The following is a 19,706-nucleotide window of genomic DNA, read 5'->3' on the forward strand; positions in this document are numbered from 1 at the left end:
AGATAAGCACAGAGACTCACATTTGCATCATGTTTTGGAATTTTTTTTCATTGCACAAAATAGGATAGTCTCTTGTACCATTTTTGAATTCTCACTATTTGGCTCACTTAACAACTAGCAGAAAATCATTCATCCTTACTTCATTCTTAAAAAATGTTCAAATCAAGAAACCATAAGTATTAAATCTATCCAACTAAGTAAGCCATCCTCAAAGAACCCTCAAAACCTGCTCTTTGGAGCCGAGTTTGACACCTAACATACTCAACTTGAACCACGTCCTAAGGGCAAAGGAGATCATTCAACTCCACCTGGTTTCTTATGAAATTATCTGGTTGTTATCAATTAAATCTCAAACTGGGAAAATGTTCACAGAATTCAAATATTGCAAGAATCACAATTAGGTAGGAAAGTTAAGATTTCCACAACTTAAAATATAAGACATTTTATGATCATTAAGTTCTGTGTCTGAAATAACAATAAGAAAAAAAAATCAACCAAGAAATACTGAGAAAATCAACCAAGAAATACAGAGTTAGCTGTACAGCTCTGATATCTAATAAGAATGAAAATAAGTTTACCACCTATATCACCACAGAGCAAACCTGAGACAGTTCACTGCTCAGTAACCTTTGTCCACACAGACCGCTGTTGAAGACAAATCCACCCTCCTTCCTACACTTTGTGTATTTTACTAAGAGATCACTTTAAAGAATTATAACTGAATTTAAAACACCACGAGCTCCTCAGAAAACGTACTTTAGCACCCTGGCTGGAAACAGAACTGGTGTATTTTATCCTCATCAGTCACTGAATCCCCGCCCTCAGAATCGCCTTCTTTTTGGTAACAGGTTTTTGCCCAGTTCACACCAGGTACCCCGGGAGGCATTCCAATCCTCAAGGCTCTGAGTCAGAGCAGCCAAGACAATGTCAGGGCACAGTGCTCAGAGGGCAGGCGGTGGGGAGAGGCCCAAACACGTGGGAGAGAAAGGAAAAGCGACAGAGCAGTGGGTTGGCCCTCAATTTGTCAGCCAGGTGCAGCCAGGGGCCTGGCTGACATCATTTCATTTACTTCTTTCTGTCATTTTGAGATAGATGTGAATTCTGCCATTTTTCAGATGGAGAAATGGAGGCTCAGAGAAGCCACCCACTTTGAAACTTGTCTTTTTTTTTTTTTGGCCACACCTCACAGCTTGCAGGATCTTAATTTCCCGAACAGGGATTGAACCCGAGTCGTCAGCAGTGAAAGCGCCAAGTATTAACCACCAGGAAATTCCCTGAATTTGTCTTCATCTCATCACCAGTGACAAATGAGGTCAGCAAAGGCTGGACCCGGCCCTATGACTAGAAGCCCATGTCCCTGGAAAAGTTCTGGAAGCTGGAAGAAGGAGGAGGTGGGGACTTGGTTATTACTGAGGGAAGATGAGGGGGAGTGAAAACGAGTCCCCCTAAAACCGAGTCCCCTGACGACTGTGTGATGAATCTCTCCGTCCAAAACCTCATTCCCTTTATGTCCCATCCCTGTTCCCCTAAGGATTGAGGAGAATCAAAGAAAAGGGGGGACTGAAACTGAACCGTTCAACCCTGCAGGGTTCTTTCTGGGTACCAGCCCCTCAACGTCCCCTACTTCTTGTTTGGTGTTTCCCAAGTTCCAAAGAGCAGGCTCAAGCAGTTCATTATTAGGAAAATAAAGTCACCTTATTATCCTAGTTCCTCCTGAAGGGATATAGGTTGTTATAACCTGATGCATATCTTTAAGATGTTCTGTAGAAACTAAGACCCCCACCATGTGGAGGATGGTGACTACACGCTGACCACAAGCATGCAGACCCCAGACTGGTTGGAACCAGAAGGTTGAGATTCCCAAAACATCACCCCATTACCTCACAACCAACCAATCAGAAGAAGGTCCACGAGCTGATCACACATCCTGTGACCCTCACCCTTAACGTTGCTTTTAAACTCCCTTCCCTGAAAGCCATGTGGGGGAGGGGGGATTTCAGATCTTTTAGGCCCGAGCTGCCCGCTCTCCTTGCTCGGCACCTGCAATAAACACTATACTTTCCTTCACCACAACCCTTGTCAGCAGATCAGTTTTGCTGCATGTGGGGCAAGCAGACCCAGGTTTGGTTGGGTAACAGTGGGGGGTACTGAGCTATGTCTGGGGTACCTCACATCTGAGAGTCTATGAAGTTTGAACCTCCACCTAGTGAGAGACAGCCACTCTTTATATTTACGTAGCCACGTGTCAGATGGGTACCTGTGATGCCCTCTAGAGAGAAACGTTGAAAAGAAAGCAAACGTATGTGCATCGTGGAACCAATACCAAGAAGACACAAGAACAGTGATGCTAAATGGTGGGTGTGTTTACGAAGCAACCACACTGAAGTAAACACTGAGAATGAGTGAATAAACCACAAGGACCCTGAATGAACACCTAGGAGCTTGTTGTCAGCCTGGAAACAAGAACCCAAGGGGCTGAGGCCCTCACACCACCCGCAGTGGGTACAGAGGGATCTAGCGAGGGTGGGAGAACGAAAACCGGTGACCAGACAGCTCCAAGCTGCAGACCACACGGATAACCTGAAAATCTCTCTCTTATGTTTGCCTCCCGTGTTGCTTAATCTTTAAGTAGAAAGAAGAAATTAGGTAACAAAAGAATATCTTATGTTTTTATTGAAAATTGAGATGGACGAAGTGCCGATAGCTGAACCAGGAATTCACAGGTGGGAAAATGTAAATGTTGATATTTAGAGAACTTCAAGATAAGATTTTTAAACATTGTCAAACTCCTCTTGGGCAACAGCCAATAAAGAAACCCAGAAAGCAAGCACATCAGAATTGATCACAAGACACAAATCCACAGAAAACCAGACGTGAGCTTCCTTTGACACTGGGGTAAACCAGAGCCAGTGCCGCCTTCAGATAGAAAGGCCTGGGCGCGTGGACAGACCTGGATCACTGCGAGTTCTAGTGAGTTCTGGGAAATGGATAACAGGGTAGGGGCAAGAAAAGTTGGCCAAACCAGATGAATATTTTAAAGAGTGAAGGGAAGAAACACAGTCACCAATGGACCATTAAAACCACACTTCAAATACCTTTTTTTAAAGAAGATGCATTATATACATATTCAAATGTATAAAATATGATTATGTTGCAAAGTTATTCTAAACAGAGTTTGTTTGACTAGCATCTTTTCCCTCTTTGGAAGATCAGCACTACATTTAAAATACACTCTCCAGGACTAGATGTAACAGGTAAACCTGAGTCTAGACGTATCGGAATAGGTAACCAATCACTGTCCCAAGGATAAGGTAACATCTGAGATTTGTTCCCTTCGAGGTAGTAACTTTGGGAAGATATACTCTTATTCTAAAGATAACTGCTCAAAGTACTTAGGTACCCAATTTAAGAAATGCATTTGGGGCCGCTGCCACGTTCCTTTTAATAATCTCGATGGTGGGAAATTGTTGAGGGTGGTTTTCAGGTTTGAAAATAGCCCAGAGTAATTATAAGCTAAACCCAGTGCAGGAGGTGAGGGTTGTCAGGCCGGCCCTGCCACCGCGGGTCAGAGATGCACTGTGACTCCAAAGTGATGCAACAGCAAAAGTGATGACGCTTCGAAAATTACTGCTGAAGGGGTTTGTGGTTGTTAATTAGAAGTTTTAGGGAGCCGGAGGCTTCTGGAAAATGCTGGCTCGCCAGAAACAAACCCCATTTTATTGCAATCCCTCTCCCCCCAGCCTTGTCATCTGGCCTTTAATCTTCTCTTCCTGGACTGAAAATGGTCCTGCCGAGGCCTGAGCTGCAGCTGCTCTGTCGGGAACGGGGTGGGGGGCGGGGGTCTGGCTCTACCTGAGGATGCTTCACTCCTCACCTGCCACTCTGAGTTCAGGCCCCAAGGCCAAGAGTCAAGTAGGAGGAGGAGTGAAGGAGGGGAAGGAATAGGAAGGGGGAGGCTCTGAAGGGCAAGAAGCACCTATGACTCTCACCTGTCCTACACACACCAGAGATTTTTGTGCCACCGCCCATTTCCTTTTCTGGGTAACAGAACTGCCCAGCTAAGATCTCAGAAGGTCTGTGAGGTCACTGAAACGTTATACTTTGTGATAAAGTTCAGTATTTTACTCAAAATATCTTTCTCTGATTCAAATCTTGTCTATACAGTTCTACGCCCTGACAATTTCATTTCACTTCAGTTGGTAACTCTATGTGGTTTGATTTTCTTTATAGGCGTGTCTGATCATAAACTGCAGGTGGTAAAATTCTTTTATTTCTGCAAAGCCACACACAGCCGATTCTACAGCACACTTGACCACACAGTTTGGAGTTCTCGCTGTTACCATCACAGAGGGTGTGTGCTCTATGTGATACTGTGCTGGCAGCAAGTGAGGGAAAACCACCAAAAAATGAGGACTGCAAAACCTCAGCTTGAGTGTGTCTCCTTCACAACCAACTGTTCTAAAAAATGCTCCATCGAATACCTAACATGATAGAAAGTTATTTTCCTTAGCAATTCCTAACAATTCTTACAGATCGAGTGTGAAATATGTTAAGTCTGATGGTTATTAAGAGACCAGAACAATTTAGATGAAAGAATTCTGGTGTGTTGGCTAAAAAGTACTGCTTTCTAGTCATCCCTTCTCATATTGAAGGAAAGTATGTGCAGAAATATTACTGGAGAATCAGGAAAATATTCCTTAGCCTCTAACACCTCATTTTCTAGATAGTGTAATTGAGGAACAGAGCGTTTCCATGAATTGGCAAAGTCCCATAGCTCGTTAGTAACAGGATGGAGACTTGGCCTTTAGACCTTCAGACCAGGGTGCCTCCCAAAATATGTGCTGCCTGAATCCCCAAGCAGGGGACGTGTTCTCGCCAAGATGCCAGAGCAGCACCTGCCAGCAGGCGGGCACAGTTCCAGGACAGCAGGAGGAGGGAGGACTCGGGTCTGCGTGGATCTATAACCCGTTTCCATGGCGCTCTGCTCCAGCTTCTCAGTTGCTAAGGTCCTCCATCCTTCCTCCTTTTCTGCACCTGTGGCCAAAACTGCTGACTCCGGGAATTCAACCGCAACAGAAAACAGATCAATTTGTGTGGTTCAAGGAGAGCTAAAAACATTTTAAAAAATAATATGCACTTCAAGGATGATGCTCTGGGCAAGCTTTACCACCATCAAGCAGGTTTTTCTTTCTCTATTCACTGCAAAGCAAGTAAAAGGTATTAATTGTCCTACTGAGAAAATTCACATTTAGGAAAGTTGCAGAGCATTCAAATTAGACCGTCATGAATTTTATATTCAAAGATGTAAAAACCCATAGCTGTAAGATGCTAGAGTTAGCTCTTTTTTCAGACTTCTGAAATAGTCAAGGGAAAAAATTTAGCCCTTGATTTCATTAATCAATCAGTTGGCAATATTTCTTCGGTGTTCACCGTGGGTCACAGCCCTGCCTGGACAGCTGAACGGTAATGATGGGATACAATTTTTACAGTTTAAAAAAACCCTAAAAATATCTATTTACTACCTACTGTGTGTTATGCAGTAAGTTTAGTGCTGGGGATGTGACAAAGGATCACATGGGGTCCCTGAACTTGCAGGTATGTGGCAGGGAAGAGTGGGATCACATAACTTAGTACAAACCTCTGTGGTTCAGACATAGAGATCAGACTTGTGGTTGCCAAGGGGGAGGGGGAGGGAGAGGGATGGACTGGGAATTTGGGGTTGGCAGATGCAAACTATTACATTTAGGATGGATAAACAACAAGGTCCTACTATATAGCACGAGGAATTATATCCAATCTCCTGGGATAAACCATAATGGAAAAGAATATTAAAAAAAAGAATGTATATATGTATAAAACTGAGTCACTTTGCTGTACAGCAGAGATTGGCACAATATTGTAAATCAACTATACTTCAATAAAAAAATTTAAAAGTCCATGATTATATGAAGCAAAGTGCCGGGTGAACACAGAGGAAGCAATTCAGCCTGCCTAGGAAGGAGAATTAAAGGTGAGCAGACGTCCCATGGTTTCAAAGGTAACAACGAGCAGTGGCACAGAGGCCTCCCTGCCTGTCTGACTAGGGGGTTGGGGGGGGGGCACACAGACTGTCCTCAAATCAGGTCTTGTTCTGAAGCTTCCTTGGAAGTTATTGCAACTGCAAATTATCTGCCCGTGGAAACTACCTTGCCCCAAAGGAGCAGGTCCTCAGACTCACCTCAGACTAATAATAATGCCTAAATTCTGAGTTTGCAACTCATAAGGAGACCTAAGTTTTATTAAGTATTTATCACAGGCTAGGCACCGCACCAAGGGCTTTACAAGCACCATCAGCAGCCCTCTGAGCTAGGTACCATTACTAACAACTTGTCTTACAAGTGAAACCACTGAAGAACAGAGAGGTTAAGCATCTTGACCAACATCACACAGCTAGTATGACAGGCCAAGATGGGGATCTAAACAACCAGGCTTTAGAGCTGAGGCATATTTCCCCTTGGATGTCAGAAACCATACACTACAAACAAAAGAAGGAGGAAGAGAAAGAATCTTTGTGTTCTGTTTCCTGTGTAAGGAGCTAGCCCTAGGAACGATATGCTACTTTTCGTAGCAGAACTCTTCTTGGTAAACCCCTAAACGCCCAGTGGTAGTCTGGCCTCTTAAGATACCCCTGGCATCTAGACCTTCTCCACATCCACCATCACACACTGCTCCCCCCATTCAGCTAGGTTGCCCATCCTGCCCCAACTAAGCAATAGGAGGGAAACAAGCTATTTGAACCAACTTATACAAACACAAGGATGAGAAACTGTCCTCTTATTTTTCCACAGATATTTACACTTTAAATGAAGAGACTTGTGGCTCAAGGAAATGTGGTGGGAAAAGTGAGAAGAAGGCATAGCTGGCAGCACAGGGGTCCCTCCTCAGGGTGGGCTGCTCTGCGGTGAGCTGAGCCTGCGGCTTTCCTCACGTCCAGAATCCAGAACCGCTGCTTGGTGGCTCCACAACAATAAGCTCGGGCAGAGCCAGCTTCCTGCTTCTTCCACATTATCCCACACCCCCAGCACCCATTCCTACACAATCCTCAGATCTGTCCCTATAAATCGGGAAACTCTGGCAGCTCTCTGAAGGGTAGTGCACCTCCTCCCGACTCACATTCTGCACCTCACATTCGGGAGCTGCTGGGACTTGAGTCTGGTCCTGGGTCTAGAAGTCAAGGGCGGATGGCGGGGTAGAAAAATCAGAGGTGTCTGCAAGGCACGTAAGTCACCCTCACCTACAGGAGGCACAGACGGAGATTTGTACACGAATATCCCTTCTCTATTCTCATCACTGCAGCAGAAGCCCATGACCAGCCAAAATGAAGATGACATTCCCCAGCCTCCCTTGCAGTCAGGTAGGTAAATGACATTATCCAAGTCAGGCTAATGGGATGTGAGCAGGAGTGAGTCATGTGACCTCCAGGTTGTGTCCTGGGATGGTGAGGAAGGGGGTCCCTCTGTGTGTCCTCCGTCCATCCTCCAGCTAGACGTGGACGTGGGAACAGCGAACTTGAGCCACAGGGATGGACGCAACTCCGGCGGGACAGCAGAGCTGTGACGGCACCGTTGGACCACCTGCCAGAGCACAGTGAGCATGCGCACTGCAAGCCGACTGTCACGTGAGGGAAATAAAGTTCGTCTCATCTCAGCCTCATTACCCTGAGAACCTATACTGAAAAGGGGACTCGTCTTTGCTTAGAACGGGCTGAAAGGGCCATCTGTCACCCAAAGAAAAGAATCTCCTCACTCCCAGGCCAGGATTGCACATTTGCCTGGCCGAGGCTACGCCCCGTGGTGGAGGTGGGCGTGGCCACATGGCTCCCCCAGATTTGCTGCGGGGAGGCTGGGATGTGATGGGCAGAAGAAAAGCACCACGTTCTCCTCACCGCAGAGTAGATTCTGGAAGGGGCTTCAAGCTGGGGAAGGCACATGGCTCAGCGGACGGGTAGGATGGACAGAGGCCAAGAGGCCAAGACGGAGGCTTGAGGCCCCCCCAAGACTGCAGGACATACAGGAATGTGAACCCAGGCAACACTTCTGCCAGCCAAGGCGAAAGAGCAAAGACAAACCTAGGGGACATCTATGAACACGGTGCATGATCTGGACAGTGGTACCAACCTGCGGGCAGTGGTACCAACCTGCGGGCAGTGGTACCAACCGTCTCATCAGAAATGAGCAGGTTCAGGAGTGGAAGGAAAGCTTGCTCTGAGCACACGGGAGGTGGCTCAGGGCGAGGACAGGATGCCTGACATTGATGGAGTCAAGTTTAGGGGGCGGGGGGGGGCGGTGGTAGTTCAGAGAGGGAAAAAGTGCCCAGGGGAGAATCCTCTGAGTTTGGGTCATAGAGAAAATAACTCCCTAAGAGAGCACTGAAAGTCTCAGGAAAACCTTCACCCCCCTGGTGACAGATGAAATTGCCACAGAACTAACCACACGGATACACCCAGTCCATGCTTTGTTATGAAATGTGTGGAAAGTTTGAAATTCACATAGAAAAAAGTTGAAATATTCCCCCATAATATCCTAGTTTAATGCTAACGTGTGTCTACCAGTAAAGCTGAAAAGAAGAATTCAAAAATAGCAGGTTATGAATCAGGAGACATCACCATTCCATATGATGAAAAGAAGCAAACCAAAATTGTATATTCTGCAGGAGCCTGGAAAAACATTTTTAAATTGATAGTATGTATAGTTTTTTAAATCTATCAATAAATAGGAAAAATGCAACTTTGCATGTTATCACTCTTGAATTCCCATTAGCTAGTTATTGGACAGTTCAAAAATTATGAAATTGCTACAAACTGTGTGTCTGATGTGCTCTCTGAACAGACATTTAGCGTGTGGTCTCCTCATTTTCTTGATCCTGCCATGTCCTAATGGGTCTAAGAGGCCAAGTGAGGGGCTGGTGAATGCGATAAGCTTCCTCTAGGTTTCTCTCTTACAGCCAAATATTGTTTCAGTGTTTTCCAATTCAACCTTGTGTTTAGCCTCCATTCAATCAGATATTGGCTTTATTTTGTTCATCTGACTGCATGTCCTCAAAACAACTGTGTAAATCTACAAATCTTACAAAATTTAATGTTTTACATTCTATACATCGTATCATCATATTCTTCAATCAAGCGCTCTTAAATATGCAGCTACACTTACACTATTCTAAGTTCTCCTGGACATTTATGGAAAAAATTATAATATTACACTGTTACTATGCAACTTTATAAACAATTAACTGGTAGTAGCATAGGATATGAAAGGGAAATGTCCATGTAATAAACACAGAGAAATTGAAAAATAAGATCATATTAAAGACTATGAAAATGATGGCATAGCCTCAGGAAGACAAAAGTAAACATTGTCAGTATAGTTCTAGGGAGAATCTATTATTTAATTAGAATGCAATGCAGATACATAGAATATTGAATAAAATGTCGAGAAAAACCCTGATCATTAAAAATCCTCCTGCCACACACAAACCAACTTTCAATCGCATAATTCAGCTCTAGATTTCAGTACTAAACTGCTTTCATACGAATCCCATCTACTCAACTCAGGTTCCTTACGACTCATGTCACCACCTGCTAGTCTGTTAACTTGTACGCAGACTTTCCTCAAGCCTTCCTGCCACTATACTCACAAAAGCAGTCATAATCCCTCCCTTTAAGAGTACCTGCAGTGTGTCAGGCATTACCCAAGGTGTGCAGGAAGAAGGTATTAATATCTCCAATGTGCAGGAAGAGAAACAAACAAGCCAAACCAACTCTGCAATCAGAGCCAGGATGTGAATGGCGGTCTCTTAAATTGCACCCTCCTCCCCAAATGATAAGCAGGCACATATGGCCTGTAGGGGGACAGACCCAGTGACAAACTATGGGGTGGACACATGGCTCCAGCTTTTACTGCCCAAGTGACAAAATGATCTTGCCTGTCTGTTTACGAAATACTTTATTTTAGATTTAAGCTATAAATTCCCAATCCTTTTCCCTAAGCACTCTTGTCCTTTCTGAAAGTGATAAATAGTATACACCTATCTAAGGCTGAGAAGGTGTGATGGAAAAGAAAATGATATTAAAGCTGCCAATGCATCCTTCAGCAGCTGAGACCGCCTATCTCTAACAGCTACAGCAGAGGCCGGGGATACTCTAGGCCCTGCTCATTGGTAATTCTTGGAGTACGTGTAAGTGTGATTACAAAATGACACGTGTTACAGGAGAAAATATATTACACAATACAGAGGAAATTACATTTAGATATAGCCATACTCGTACATATTCCAAAAGTGACTCCGAAGTTTTGCTCATTTTAATCCAGCTATCTCTAAAGGGAATTTTAGAGATTCTTGGTGGATTTGCAATATTATCCAAGTGTGACTTGCCCTCAGAGCACTAGCTGGTTGGCTGATTCTTTTCATAATCTACACAGTCTCCTGTTTGGCTCTGGTCACCTCATTTAGGGGAAGCATAAACTCGCGATGCCTTGTGACTCTTCCCCTCCTGGACCAATCTGTTCTGTCCAAGCCAGGCTCCCCTCTCCTCCCCCCAAAATAACGTTAAGTCAGCTCTTCCAGGAAAGACATTAGGAGACTCCAAGCAACAGCAGGCGAGATGGAATGAATGGTCAGCAGCGTGTGAATAAAAATATGCCAACCGGTTCCCAAACCAGGAATGGACTCAAACCATATACTTAAAGTTGGGTGGGACAGTAGAGTCAAGCCAAAAAAAATAAATGTAAAAATATTTCTAAAGTGCTCAACAGTGACCAGATATTATTATAATTATTAAAGATTGCATAATATTATGGAAGATTTTGTCTAGGTTCTCTTTCATGTAAGGTTTAAAGAAAAAATAATCAAGGTGGCTACCCAAGTAGTCATAGACAATTTTGGAGATCTTTAAAATTTTCAGTGTCTATTGATGTAGGAAAACCTGCCACTGGATGTCCACTTTGGATGATAACATATTATATCATATCATATATATCATATCATGTGATATATGACATCATATTATACTACAGTTTTGTTCTGCTTTAAACACTTAAGAGCCACCTAACCTGCATAAAAGAGGCCTGATTTCACTTATCATTTCTCTGTAAATTTCTTTTACAGAAAAAGAAAGAACTCAAACATCGAATTAAACACAATGGCAGTTAATTTTTAGCATCCATCCTTAGGTGAAGAGACTAGGGCATCCATGTGCAGAAACATTTCAACAGTCCATTGAAATGATGTTGGAGGAGTGGTTTTAAAGAGAAATGCATGAGCTTCTGCAAATGCTTGGCTTTGAAGGCTGCCTTAGCCAGATATAAAAATAGACGGCTAAAACGTAAAAATCGATTCTAATGGCAAGCGGATCACTGCACTCTCCATTCCCAGGATATTAGGGAAACCTGAATATTTGATTTAGTAGCACCTTGGGAGCAGGCGGACCTGAAAACCCTCCAATAACCTTGAAAACATCCTCTTCCTATAGAAGAGAACTGAATGCCCGAATCAGGCGACACCCACCCAGCCGCCTTTAGTCCTGCAAGTCAAGTACAAAGGCTAGAAAGCGCATTAGCCGTCGGAAGTGGGTTGTCTTTCCTCACCGACCAGTGAGGGGTCAGTCGGGGGTCAGAGCTCTGGTCCTCCCAGGAGCTCTGCTCTCATCCAGGCAGCGGGCTAGGTTCAAGGTCCAAGTCCTTCCCCTTCCTCCTCCGAGGAGTGGGGAGCCACAGGAGATAACATGATACGGCCCACCCCGCGCGCACCCTTCCACACACACACAGGTTAGCCTCCCTGAACCCGGAAGGCGGGGGGAATCCAGAGGAACGAGCTGGAAGGGAAGGCGGTGCAGGGCGGCGGGCGACGCGGCCCCCCTCTGTCCCCGGACGCCGCCCTCCCGCCGGGAAGGTCAGGGGCCACTGGGCGCACGTGCGCATCCCGCCCCCGGGCGAGCCTGGCTGGGTCCCAGCGCTCCTCGGGCGGTGACCACATCGAGGGGCCCAGGGGTGCGGGGAGGAGGCCAGGGGGAGGGACAAAGGGGCCGGGCGGTGGCGGGATCCCACCACGCGACCGTGGTCGCCGCTCCTCCCGGCGCCCCTGGGAGCATCCGGCTCTCGCCTCGCGGCTCTGGCGCCAGAACTGGGAGTGTGCCGCGCCCCGGCCCTCGGGAGGGCAGAGCTCAACAATCCTGCACAAGGACTTTGCGGTGTAGACCCCCATGATGAGTCGGAATGACACGGCCCCCACCCCGGCGGCCGCGGACCATCGGGGCAAGCGAGCTGGGTCCTGAGAGCGCCAAGCTCAGCACGAGGTCCCTGGACATCAGCGGGTAATCCCTGCTGTCCTTTCGCCCCGCTAGGTGTGCGCCGCAGGAAACCACCCGCCTGACTCTTCCGACAGTCCCCAGGAGCTGCCACCCCGCCGAGACGGGGGAGGAGGGGAAGGGAGGTGGAGGGACTGCGGAGACCAGGGTGGCGGGGAGCCACTCCCCACCTCACTGACAACCGCGAGTCGACCCCACACCGAAAGCCCCTGGTTAACCCAGGCTCTAGCGTCCACTCGGCAAATAGGTAATGAGCCAGGCACGGCGTCAGCGGGCCCCCAGACAGGACGCGACCTGTGAAGCAGCCGCGCTATTTCCCCAGATCGCTTTCCCAAAGGCTTTTTTCTTCTCAAACTCAAGCAAACTGACGGGGAGAGAGGCCCTCAGCAGTTTCGTGGAGCTGCGCTCCTCACCTACAGGAGCGATGATCAAGGACAAAGATCCCTGCAAAACGGTCCTGCCCTGAAATTCAAGTGGCAAAGAGGCCGAGGCTGGCATCCGTGCTGGTCCCTCCTCCTGCCCGAAGACCAGGCCTCTCGCCTCCGGCTGTTTCCACTCGGCAAGCCTTCTCGGTTTTCCGCGGAGGTTTCTTGCCTGTTAATACTCGACTACAAAATTCCCCCCGGGAGCTGGGATCAACCCTCAGGAACCCCTCCAGGGCCCCCTTTCGATTACCTGCTCAAAGAAGACACTTAGCACAGGTGTGATCTTGATTCCTCCACCTCTGGCAAAATGGAAAAAGGTAGCTTTTTCTGCACACGTCAGGCTCTCTTTGTAAATGCAATTGCTACTTGGTAAGAAGTATCTTTCCTAGCTCTGGTGGGGACAGGGGAGAGCTAGGCGCCCACAGCCACCTTAGGAGTGGGGTTCAGCGTAGCAGACACAGTCTACTAGAGGAGAAACTCGGCAACTCTCACTCCAAGCCCACCGCCGGGCCCGTGTCTTTGGACCTGACACCAGTGGCTTTTCACGCCCTGCCAGCCGCGTAGAAATAGTGAGATCCTTGCCTGGGAGTCAGCGAGGCTCCCTTCTGACCCTCCCTTAAGCCTCGGAGTCCCAGTGCGACTCTCTAACCGGCGACAGATCTGTCTGGACGGCGCCGGAGTGGGGGATGGGTCTTGGTGTCTGCAGCCTCCGCGACCAGCACTTTTGTTGTAGCGGCTTTTGTGAGAGAAAAAGAAAGTAAGCAACTTGGGGACACTGCTTCCTGGCGCCCTCCTGTTCTTTTTAGAACAACCTGAGTCCTTCCCTTCTTCCTTCACAATGGCTGGGATACTGGATAGGGGAGAGGTGGCCTAGGAACCGTCTGGTTCACCGTGCACCCTGTGTCTAGGGACAGACAGAGGAGGACTCTTGTACGATCCTGGGAAGGGGGTCTACAACTGCCTTCCAGCCAGATTCGCATCCTTTGTGCACGAGTCAGCACTCCACAAAAAAATTCCACGTGTAACTAAATTCAACAGTCTCCAGCACAGGCCGAGCCCGGTCGCCCGGACTCTGCAGCTGGACCGTTCAGAGAGACCCCGCTCGTGCGCTCCGACGCGGAAAGTGCCAGTGCCCGGCTGTGGCACCGGGACTGCGGCGCGGGTTCTCCGAACCGGGTCCCGGGCACTCGAGCCAGTGACCCGGGTTTGCTCCGAAGCCCGCACCCTCACCCTGGAATCTCGGAGAGCGGAAAACACTCACCTACTGCCAGGCAGACGGGGAGCAGCAGCCTGAAGATGAGCCCGCACACCACTTCCGAGGCCATCGCGTCCGTCCGGCGAGTCGGAGCAGAGGGTCGCTAGGACTGGGCTGCCAAGCCCATGCCCGCCTAAGGCCTCCTGCGGCCGGCGGCTCCCAGCCGCCCGGGCATCGCCTCTGCGAGGGCCGCCGCGCTGTGCGCCCCGAGGGCGCGCTCTCCACTCCCGGCCGCCCCTCTCCGCTCTCCCGGCCGCCGCTCAGCAGGCTCTAGGAAGCCCACTCGCCGGGCGCCCGACCCCGCACGGCCGGCCCATCCGGTGTGTACTCCCCGATCCGGCGCCGGCGGCTTCTGCAGCGGGTGGCGGAGGCCGGAGCGGGGCGGGGTACGGGGCACTTCAGGAGGGCCCCGCGAGGCGGTGCAGCGAGGAAAGGGGCGAGAAGGGCGTGCTGTCCTTCTGTCGACTCCTAGGTTGTCGGTCGGGGGTGGCGGACAGTCTTCTCCGCCGAGCCTCCTCCGAAGCGAAGCGCCTGGGCTGCCGGCCCGGCCCGGCCCTCGGCCTGGGCTCCCGGAGCGGCCCCGGCCCCGAGCGGCCCCGCGGCGGCTCCCCCAGCGGCGCGCGGCTCAGCCTCTGCGCCCCCGGGCTTCGGCCCGGAGAGAGCTGGGCGCGCGCGGCTCGGCGCAAGGAACCATCCCCGACAGCGCGGGGCTCGCTGACGGGTCCGCTGTGGGACGCGAGTGGGGGCAGAAGTCGAGACGAAAGCGCGCGCGGGGCTCAAGCTCCACTGGCTCCTCAGCGGCCTCGACTTAAACGAATAAATGAAAACCGAACGCCGCCCGGCGGCCAGCGCGCCCCCGCCCCGCGTGGCGTAGCCTCGCCCTGGCGGCGCAGCCCGGGATCCCGGCGGGCGCGCACTTCTCCACCTTCAATGAAACTTTCAAAGCCGCGCTCGCGGACGGGCGTGCGCGCCGGCCAATGGGAGGGCGGCTCGGAGCTGCGCGGGGTCCCGCCCCCGGGCGGCTGGAGGCCGGAGCAGGGTCGGGTCCCCGGAACCCGGCGTTGGCGAGCCCGGGCTTCCGAGCGGGGGACTTGGAGCACTCGCTTCCCAGACCCGCAGCGCTGCTGGGTTCTGTCCTTCTGCAGACAGAAGGAACCATCCTGGCATCCTGTCCACAGGGCGCGCCCCTGAGCTCAGCCCAGCCCAGGGAGTTCTTTAAGGCTCAGGAATCATGCGCGGGCGACATGAGAACAGAACAACTTTGTGGGACTGTCACGTGTGCCAGGCCCACAAGTGCCCACTTGCACGGATTGAGAAGAATAGAAACAGAATTAATCCAGACCAGTGTCCTGCCCATATAGAACCTGGTGAGAAGTGTCAGCTCTGACTGGGCTCTGGGAAATCCTGAGTCTCCAAGAATGGGCATAGGGGTCAGATGCGCACCCGCTCTGTATATTTTGGAGAAGTCTTGTTTTCGCCTCGGATTTGTTTGTTGCTTTTCATGGCCCCTGGGAAGAGAGTATGCTGATTTCCTTCTCTCCTCATAACCTCCCTTTTTCTAGTTCTCTAGGTAAGATCTAGAGAGATATGGTTCTAGCTTGGAGACGACAGCGTGTCTGAGTCCCTCATCTCTCGATTATCCAGCAGTGGGGGAGACCCGCTTCAGCACTGTGGGAATCCTGGGGACCTGAAGTAGGTGATCTGATCTGTAGGGAGGACCGTTCAGAACTGGCATTTCCATCAGGAGGACAGAGAGGGAAGAACTTGACTTCCACTGTGCACCAGCCTTCTGGGCTTGAATTGGTTTTACATGATGGAAAAGTCTGCTGATGGAAATTATGCAAACGTTGGTTCTCTGTGTTAACCAACCAGGTGTCCCTTTTTTGAGATACAGTAAGCTTACGTTCTGAGCTCAGGTGCCTTCACAAATTCGCTGAGAATGACAAATACACTGTGAACCATTACTTTTTTATGAAGCCACGAAGCAGTCAAATCTTGTGACGACACCCAGAAACTTAGACCATTTGTGTGCTCTGGAGCCCTGGAGAAGCCTGGACATCGGAATCTCAAACGGCATGCCCCACACTAGGGCAAGAGAAGATAACAGAAACTTAAATCATCAGCAAATCTGTGACTACTGCCGGGAGGTGTTTTGTGTTTTGTAGAAGCCTGATGTCAGTCTGCCCCTATTTTCCAAGTTAGGGTCAGGGCTGGCACTGTGATGTTCCTAGGTGGTGTCATCTCTGTCCCTCTGTCTCTCCCTCTCTCTCGCTCTCTCTGGTACAACTTGTTCTTGGGACCTAATAAGGAGGTCAAAAGCCTTCCTGAATTTTACATAACACTGTGTCACCACATGAATCCTCAGTTTACCCTAAATATTTTGTCATTTTCTTCGTAGGTTTCCCATACTAACAACTGTCTAGATGTCTTCAAAATCGCTATCTTAGATGCCTGGCTAGGAGATGCGCGATCTTACCTGATCCACCTCCTGCTTCTTCTGCCACTCTGTGTGCCAATTTGGCTGTTTGGTTTTTAGCGATTCTAAGACCTGGATCCCACTTCTTCGTCTGTGAACACATAGGCTCCAGGGGTTTCCGTTGTCGACATTGTACCTAGAAGGGGTGCTCCCTCTGGCTACAGGTTACAGGCACCTGGGATCTTTTCATTAAATCAAAGCACTTGGTCTCCACATGCAGAGATTCTGACTTGATCCTGGCCCCCATGCCTGTGAGCTTGGGAAAGCTGTCAGGTGGTTCTCAGGTGCACAGTCAGAGGAGAGAACCACTGTCCTAATTCACACATCAGAACCCAGGAAACAGGCCACTAATTTTCAAAACTAGTATTGCCCAAGCAAAGCCACCTTTCTGGAGCTGTGTTTTCACACTGGGGTTACACAGGTCTGCACAGCAATAGTGGCATTGTCTTTACAAAGGCTGTTTTACCCTAAAATTTCCCCAATCTGAAAAGCAGTGGCTATTATCTAGACAGGCTGATTTTGAAGGGTTTTCCAGCCCACAGGATACTGATCCCCTTGGTCGGAGCCCTGCTTGGCCAGCCACCTTTGTCCCCCATCTGAGCATGATCTTGCCTGAAACCTGGCATGAGGTATAAAATGGTTTGGGGAGAAAATCAACTACACTGAATACTCATAAACATATTGTTTTGATATTTAATGAGCACCTAAAGCATATGACCCCAACTTTTGCACACATGATGAATCAAGCATTGGTCACTCCAGGTGTCTCTGAATCTACATGGAAATCAATGGCTTCCTCGGGTCCTCATTGAGACTTTAATGCCACAGATTCCTCTTCTGTAAGTTGAAGAAAGTAATACACGCTACCTCATATGGAGCGCTATGCAGATGGGATAACACCCAGAGAAACCTGGAGCACAGGCATCATCCAATGAGCAGTAGTGGCTATTATTAGTATTATTATTACTATTGCTATTGCTATTATTGGAAAACAAGGACTGTTCCTGCATTTCTGAAGCTGTTATGCTGAAACACGGTAACTGCTCTGATAGTCAGATGCCCTGGCCCTTAGTAACATGTTTAAAAACTGCCCCACAGTCGAGTGATAGACATTCTCACAAGTGTTTGAGTTCTGGCTGCAAAGAATATATCACTTTGTGGCTTATGTGGGTTTCACTCACCCGTTTAGCCTTTATCTTTTCTGAACTTGGTTTAATGCTACCCCAATTGACAAAATCATTCAGAAACACCATCCTTGTCCCAAATGCTAATTTTCTTTAACGTGCTCAATATGAAAACACAGAGTTAATAACCTTTTTCAGTCTCAACTGGTAACTTTACCAAACAGTGTTTCCCAGAGGAATATAATAGTTGTCAACTTGGCAGTTGAAACTCCCAGTGAAATCTGCCAAAATCCATAGACGCCATCGAGCCTGCAGAGAACATGAAGACTCTCGCCAACTTGAGGACGTCCTCTCCCACAGGTAACATGTGTTCTCCTTACATATGTACTCATTTAATATTTTCAGAGATACACGTTTCTGTGTTTTCATTTATAAGTCACAGTATTCGTCTAGAAGTGATTTTAGTTAAGAGCCACGTGGTTTTTGGCTCTTATACTTGAAAAACTTGGAAGCAGAATGAAAGCCTTCTTTTTGCTAATATATTCTGTGGTTGCCCTTTTTTTAAGCTGTCATTTTGATGTTTACAGCAGAAGTATTTTCAAGGTCTCCAAATTCCAAAAACCTGGACAACTTCTACTAACTTGTAGGAGACATCATCGTGCTATACTTCTGCCAAAGAGGTTCTCCCCCAGACAGTTTCCCCCAGTCATCTCCAGCAAAAATGCAAGAAATCCCTATGTACCCGCACTTCACCGTCTGTGACATCTGGTCCTTACCTGTCATCTTCCTGCTGGGTGTACAGAAAGTTTACACCTTGGCCCGAAGTACAATTTGTGAGCTGTCATATGGATTCAGAATCTGAGGCAGACTGCTGATTTTGTGTCTGTTGATCAAGAACTTTGAAAAATCAGCCAACAGACCTATCTATGTGCCTTATTTTTTCAATCAGATTCTAGGCTTTCAGGGCATGGACAAAATTTCGTGTATAATGCAAACTGTAAAGCAGGCTATATAGCAATGCCTTGTTTCCAAATGAATTGTATTCTGCTTATTTGGCTCCATTACTCACACACACACACACACACACACACACACATACACACACACACTCACACACACACAAATATTTATTACTGAGTAAGAAAGATCTCATACGAAAATAAAGGAGCATGTACAATTTTATTTGTTTTTTGTAAGACACACATAAAGGAAGAGAGTATGAATTCATGGGGAAGGTGCTCTGTGGAGGTTGGTGACTTGCCTGGGGCACGGGTGCCCAGAGAGCTGACACTAAAACATAGGAACCACCATGCATTATTCACAGCTGACACCACGAGCAGATTTTTTATCAAGGAGTTGTCTAGCTGCTTTCTTTAGAGTTTCTCCTGAAGCCTCTGAAGGGGCTGAAACACTTAAACTCTGGGAAGAGTTTTAAGAAGGGGACTGGAATTCCGGTAACAGGTTAGCAGTGAAATGTGGTCATTCAAAGCAAGTTACTAAACAAAAAAATCACAAGTTTTTTTCTTTACCTAGAGCCACTGAAATAGGAAAAGCCTCCTTGTCTGTATCCTATAGACATTTATTAGTTAATAAATCCACATTTCAGAATGATTTGGATCCCAGTTGTGTTTCTTGGAACTTCACCAGGACCTCTTAAATGGTCTTAGAAATATGAATATTCTTGGTGAGTCTAGGAGATTTTCATTCGTTGCTCTTAAGAGCGTTCGGATGTGTGTTTGCATGGGATGTGTACAGGTTTGAGGATTGGCTATTTCTAGTTATTAACATTAGCCTGTGACTGGGACTCTCCCATCCCATTCAGTTGAGTCAGCGAGTTTGCAGCCTCCTTCACTTATTCTCCTGCAGCGCCACCTTTTGGCTAAAACTATATTGAAAAATACAAGTACCTAATGCAAGCAATTAGGCACAATTAACAAATGTCTCTTGAGAACAAACGTATGGATACCAAGGGGGGAAAGCAGAGAGGTAGGGTGGTGGTGGTGGGGTGAATTGGGAGATTGGGATTGACATATATACACTAATATGTATGAAATAGATAACTAATAAGAACCTGCTGAATACAAAA

The 19,706-nt window shown here is 48.0% G+C and overlaps 1 protein-coding gene across 1 annotated transcript in view; it reads right to left on the reverse strand.

The window, feature by feature from the left end:
* The window catches only part of PIEZO2 (piezo type mechanosensitive ion channel component 2), a 339,105-nt gene extending 324,890 nt beyond the window's left edge, over positions 1 to 14,215 (reverse strand). Inside the window, exon 1 of the mRNA XM_057526094.1 lies at positions 14,027 to 14,215. Within this exon, the coding sequence (XP_057382077.1) occupies positions 14,027 to 14,090 (64 nt within the window). The 5' untranslated portion in view covers positions 14,091 to 14,215. The remainder of the gene's footprint in view (positions 1 to 14,026) is intronic.
* Between the last annotated feature and the right edge of the window lie 5,491 nt (positions 14,216 to 19,706).

Source organism: Balaenoptera acutorostrata, chromosome 13, assembly GCF_949987535.1.
Source record: "Balaenoptera acutorostrata chromosome 13, mBalAcu1.1, whole genome shotgun sequence".
NCBI lineage: Eukaryota > Metazoa > Chordata > Mammalia > Artiodactyla > Balaenopteridae > Balaenoptera > Balaenoptera acutorostrata.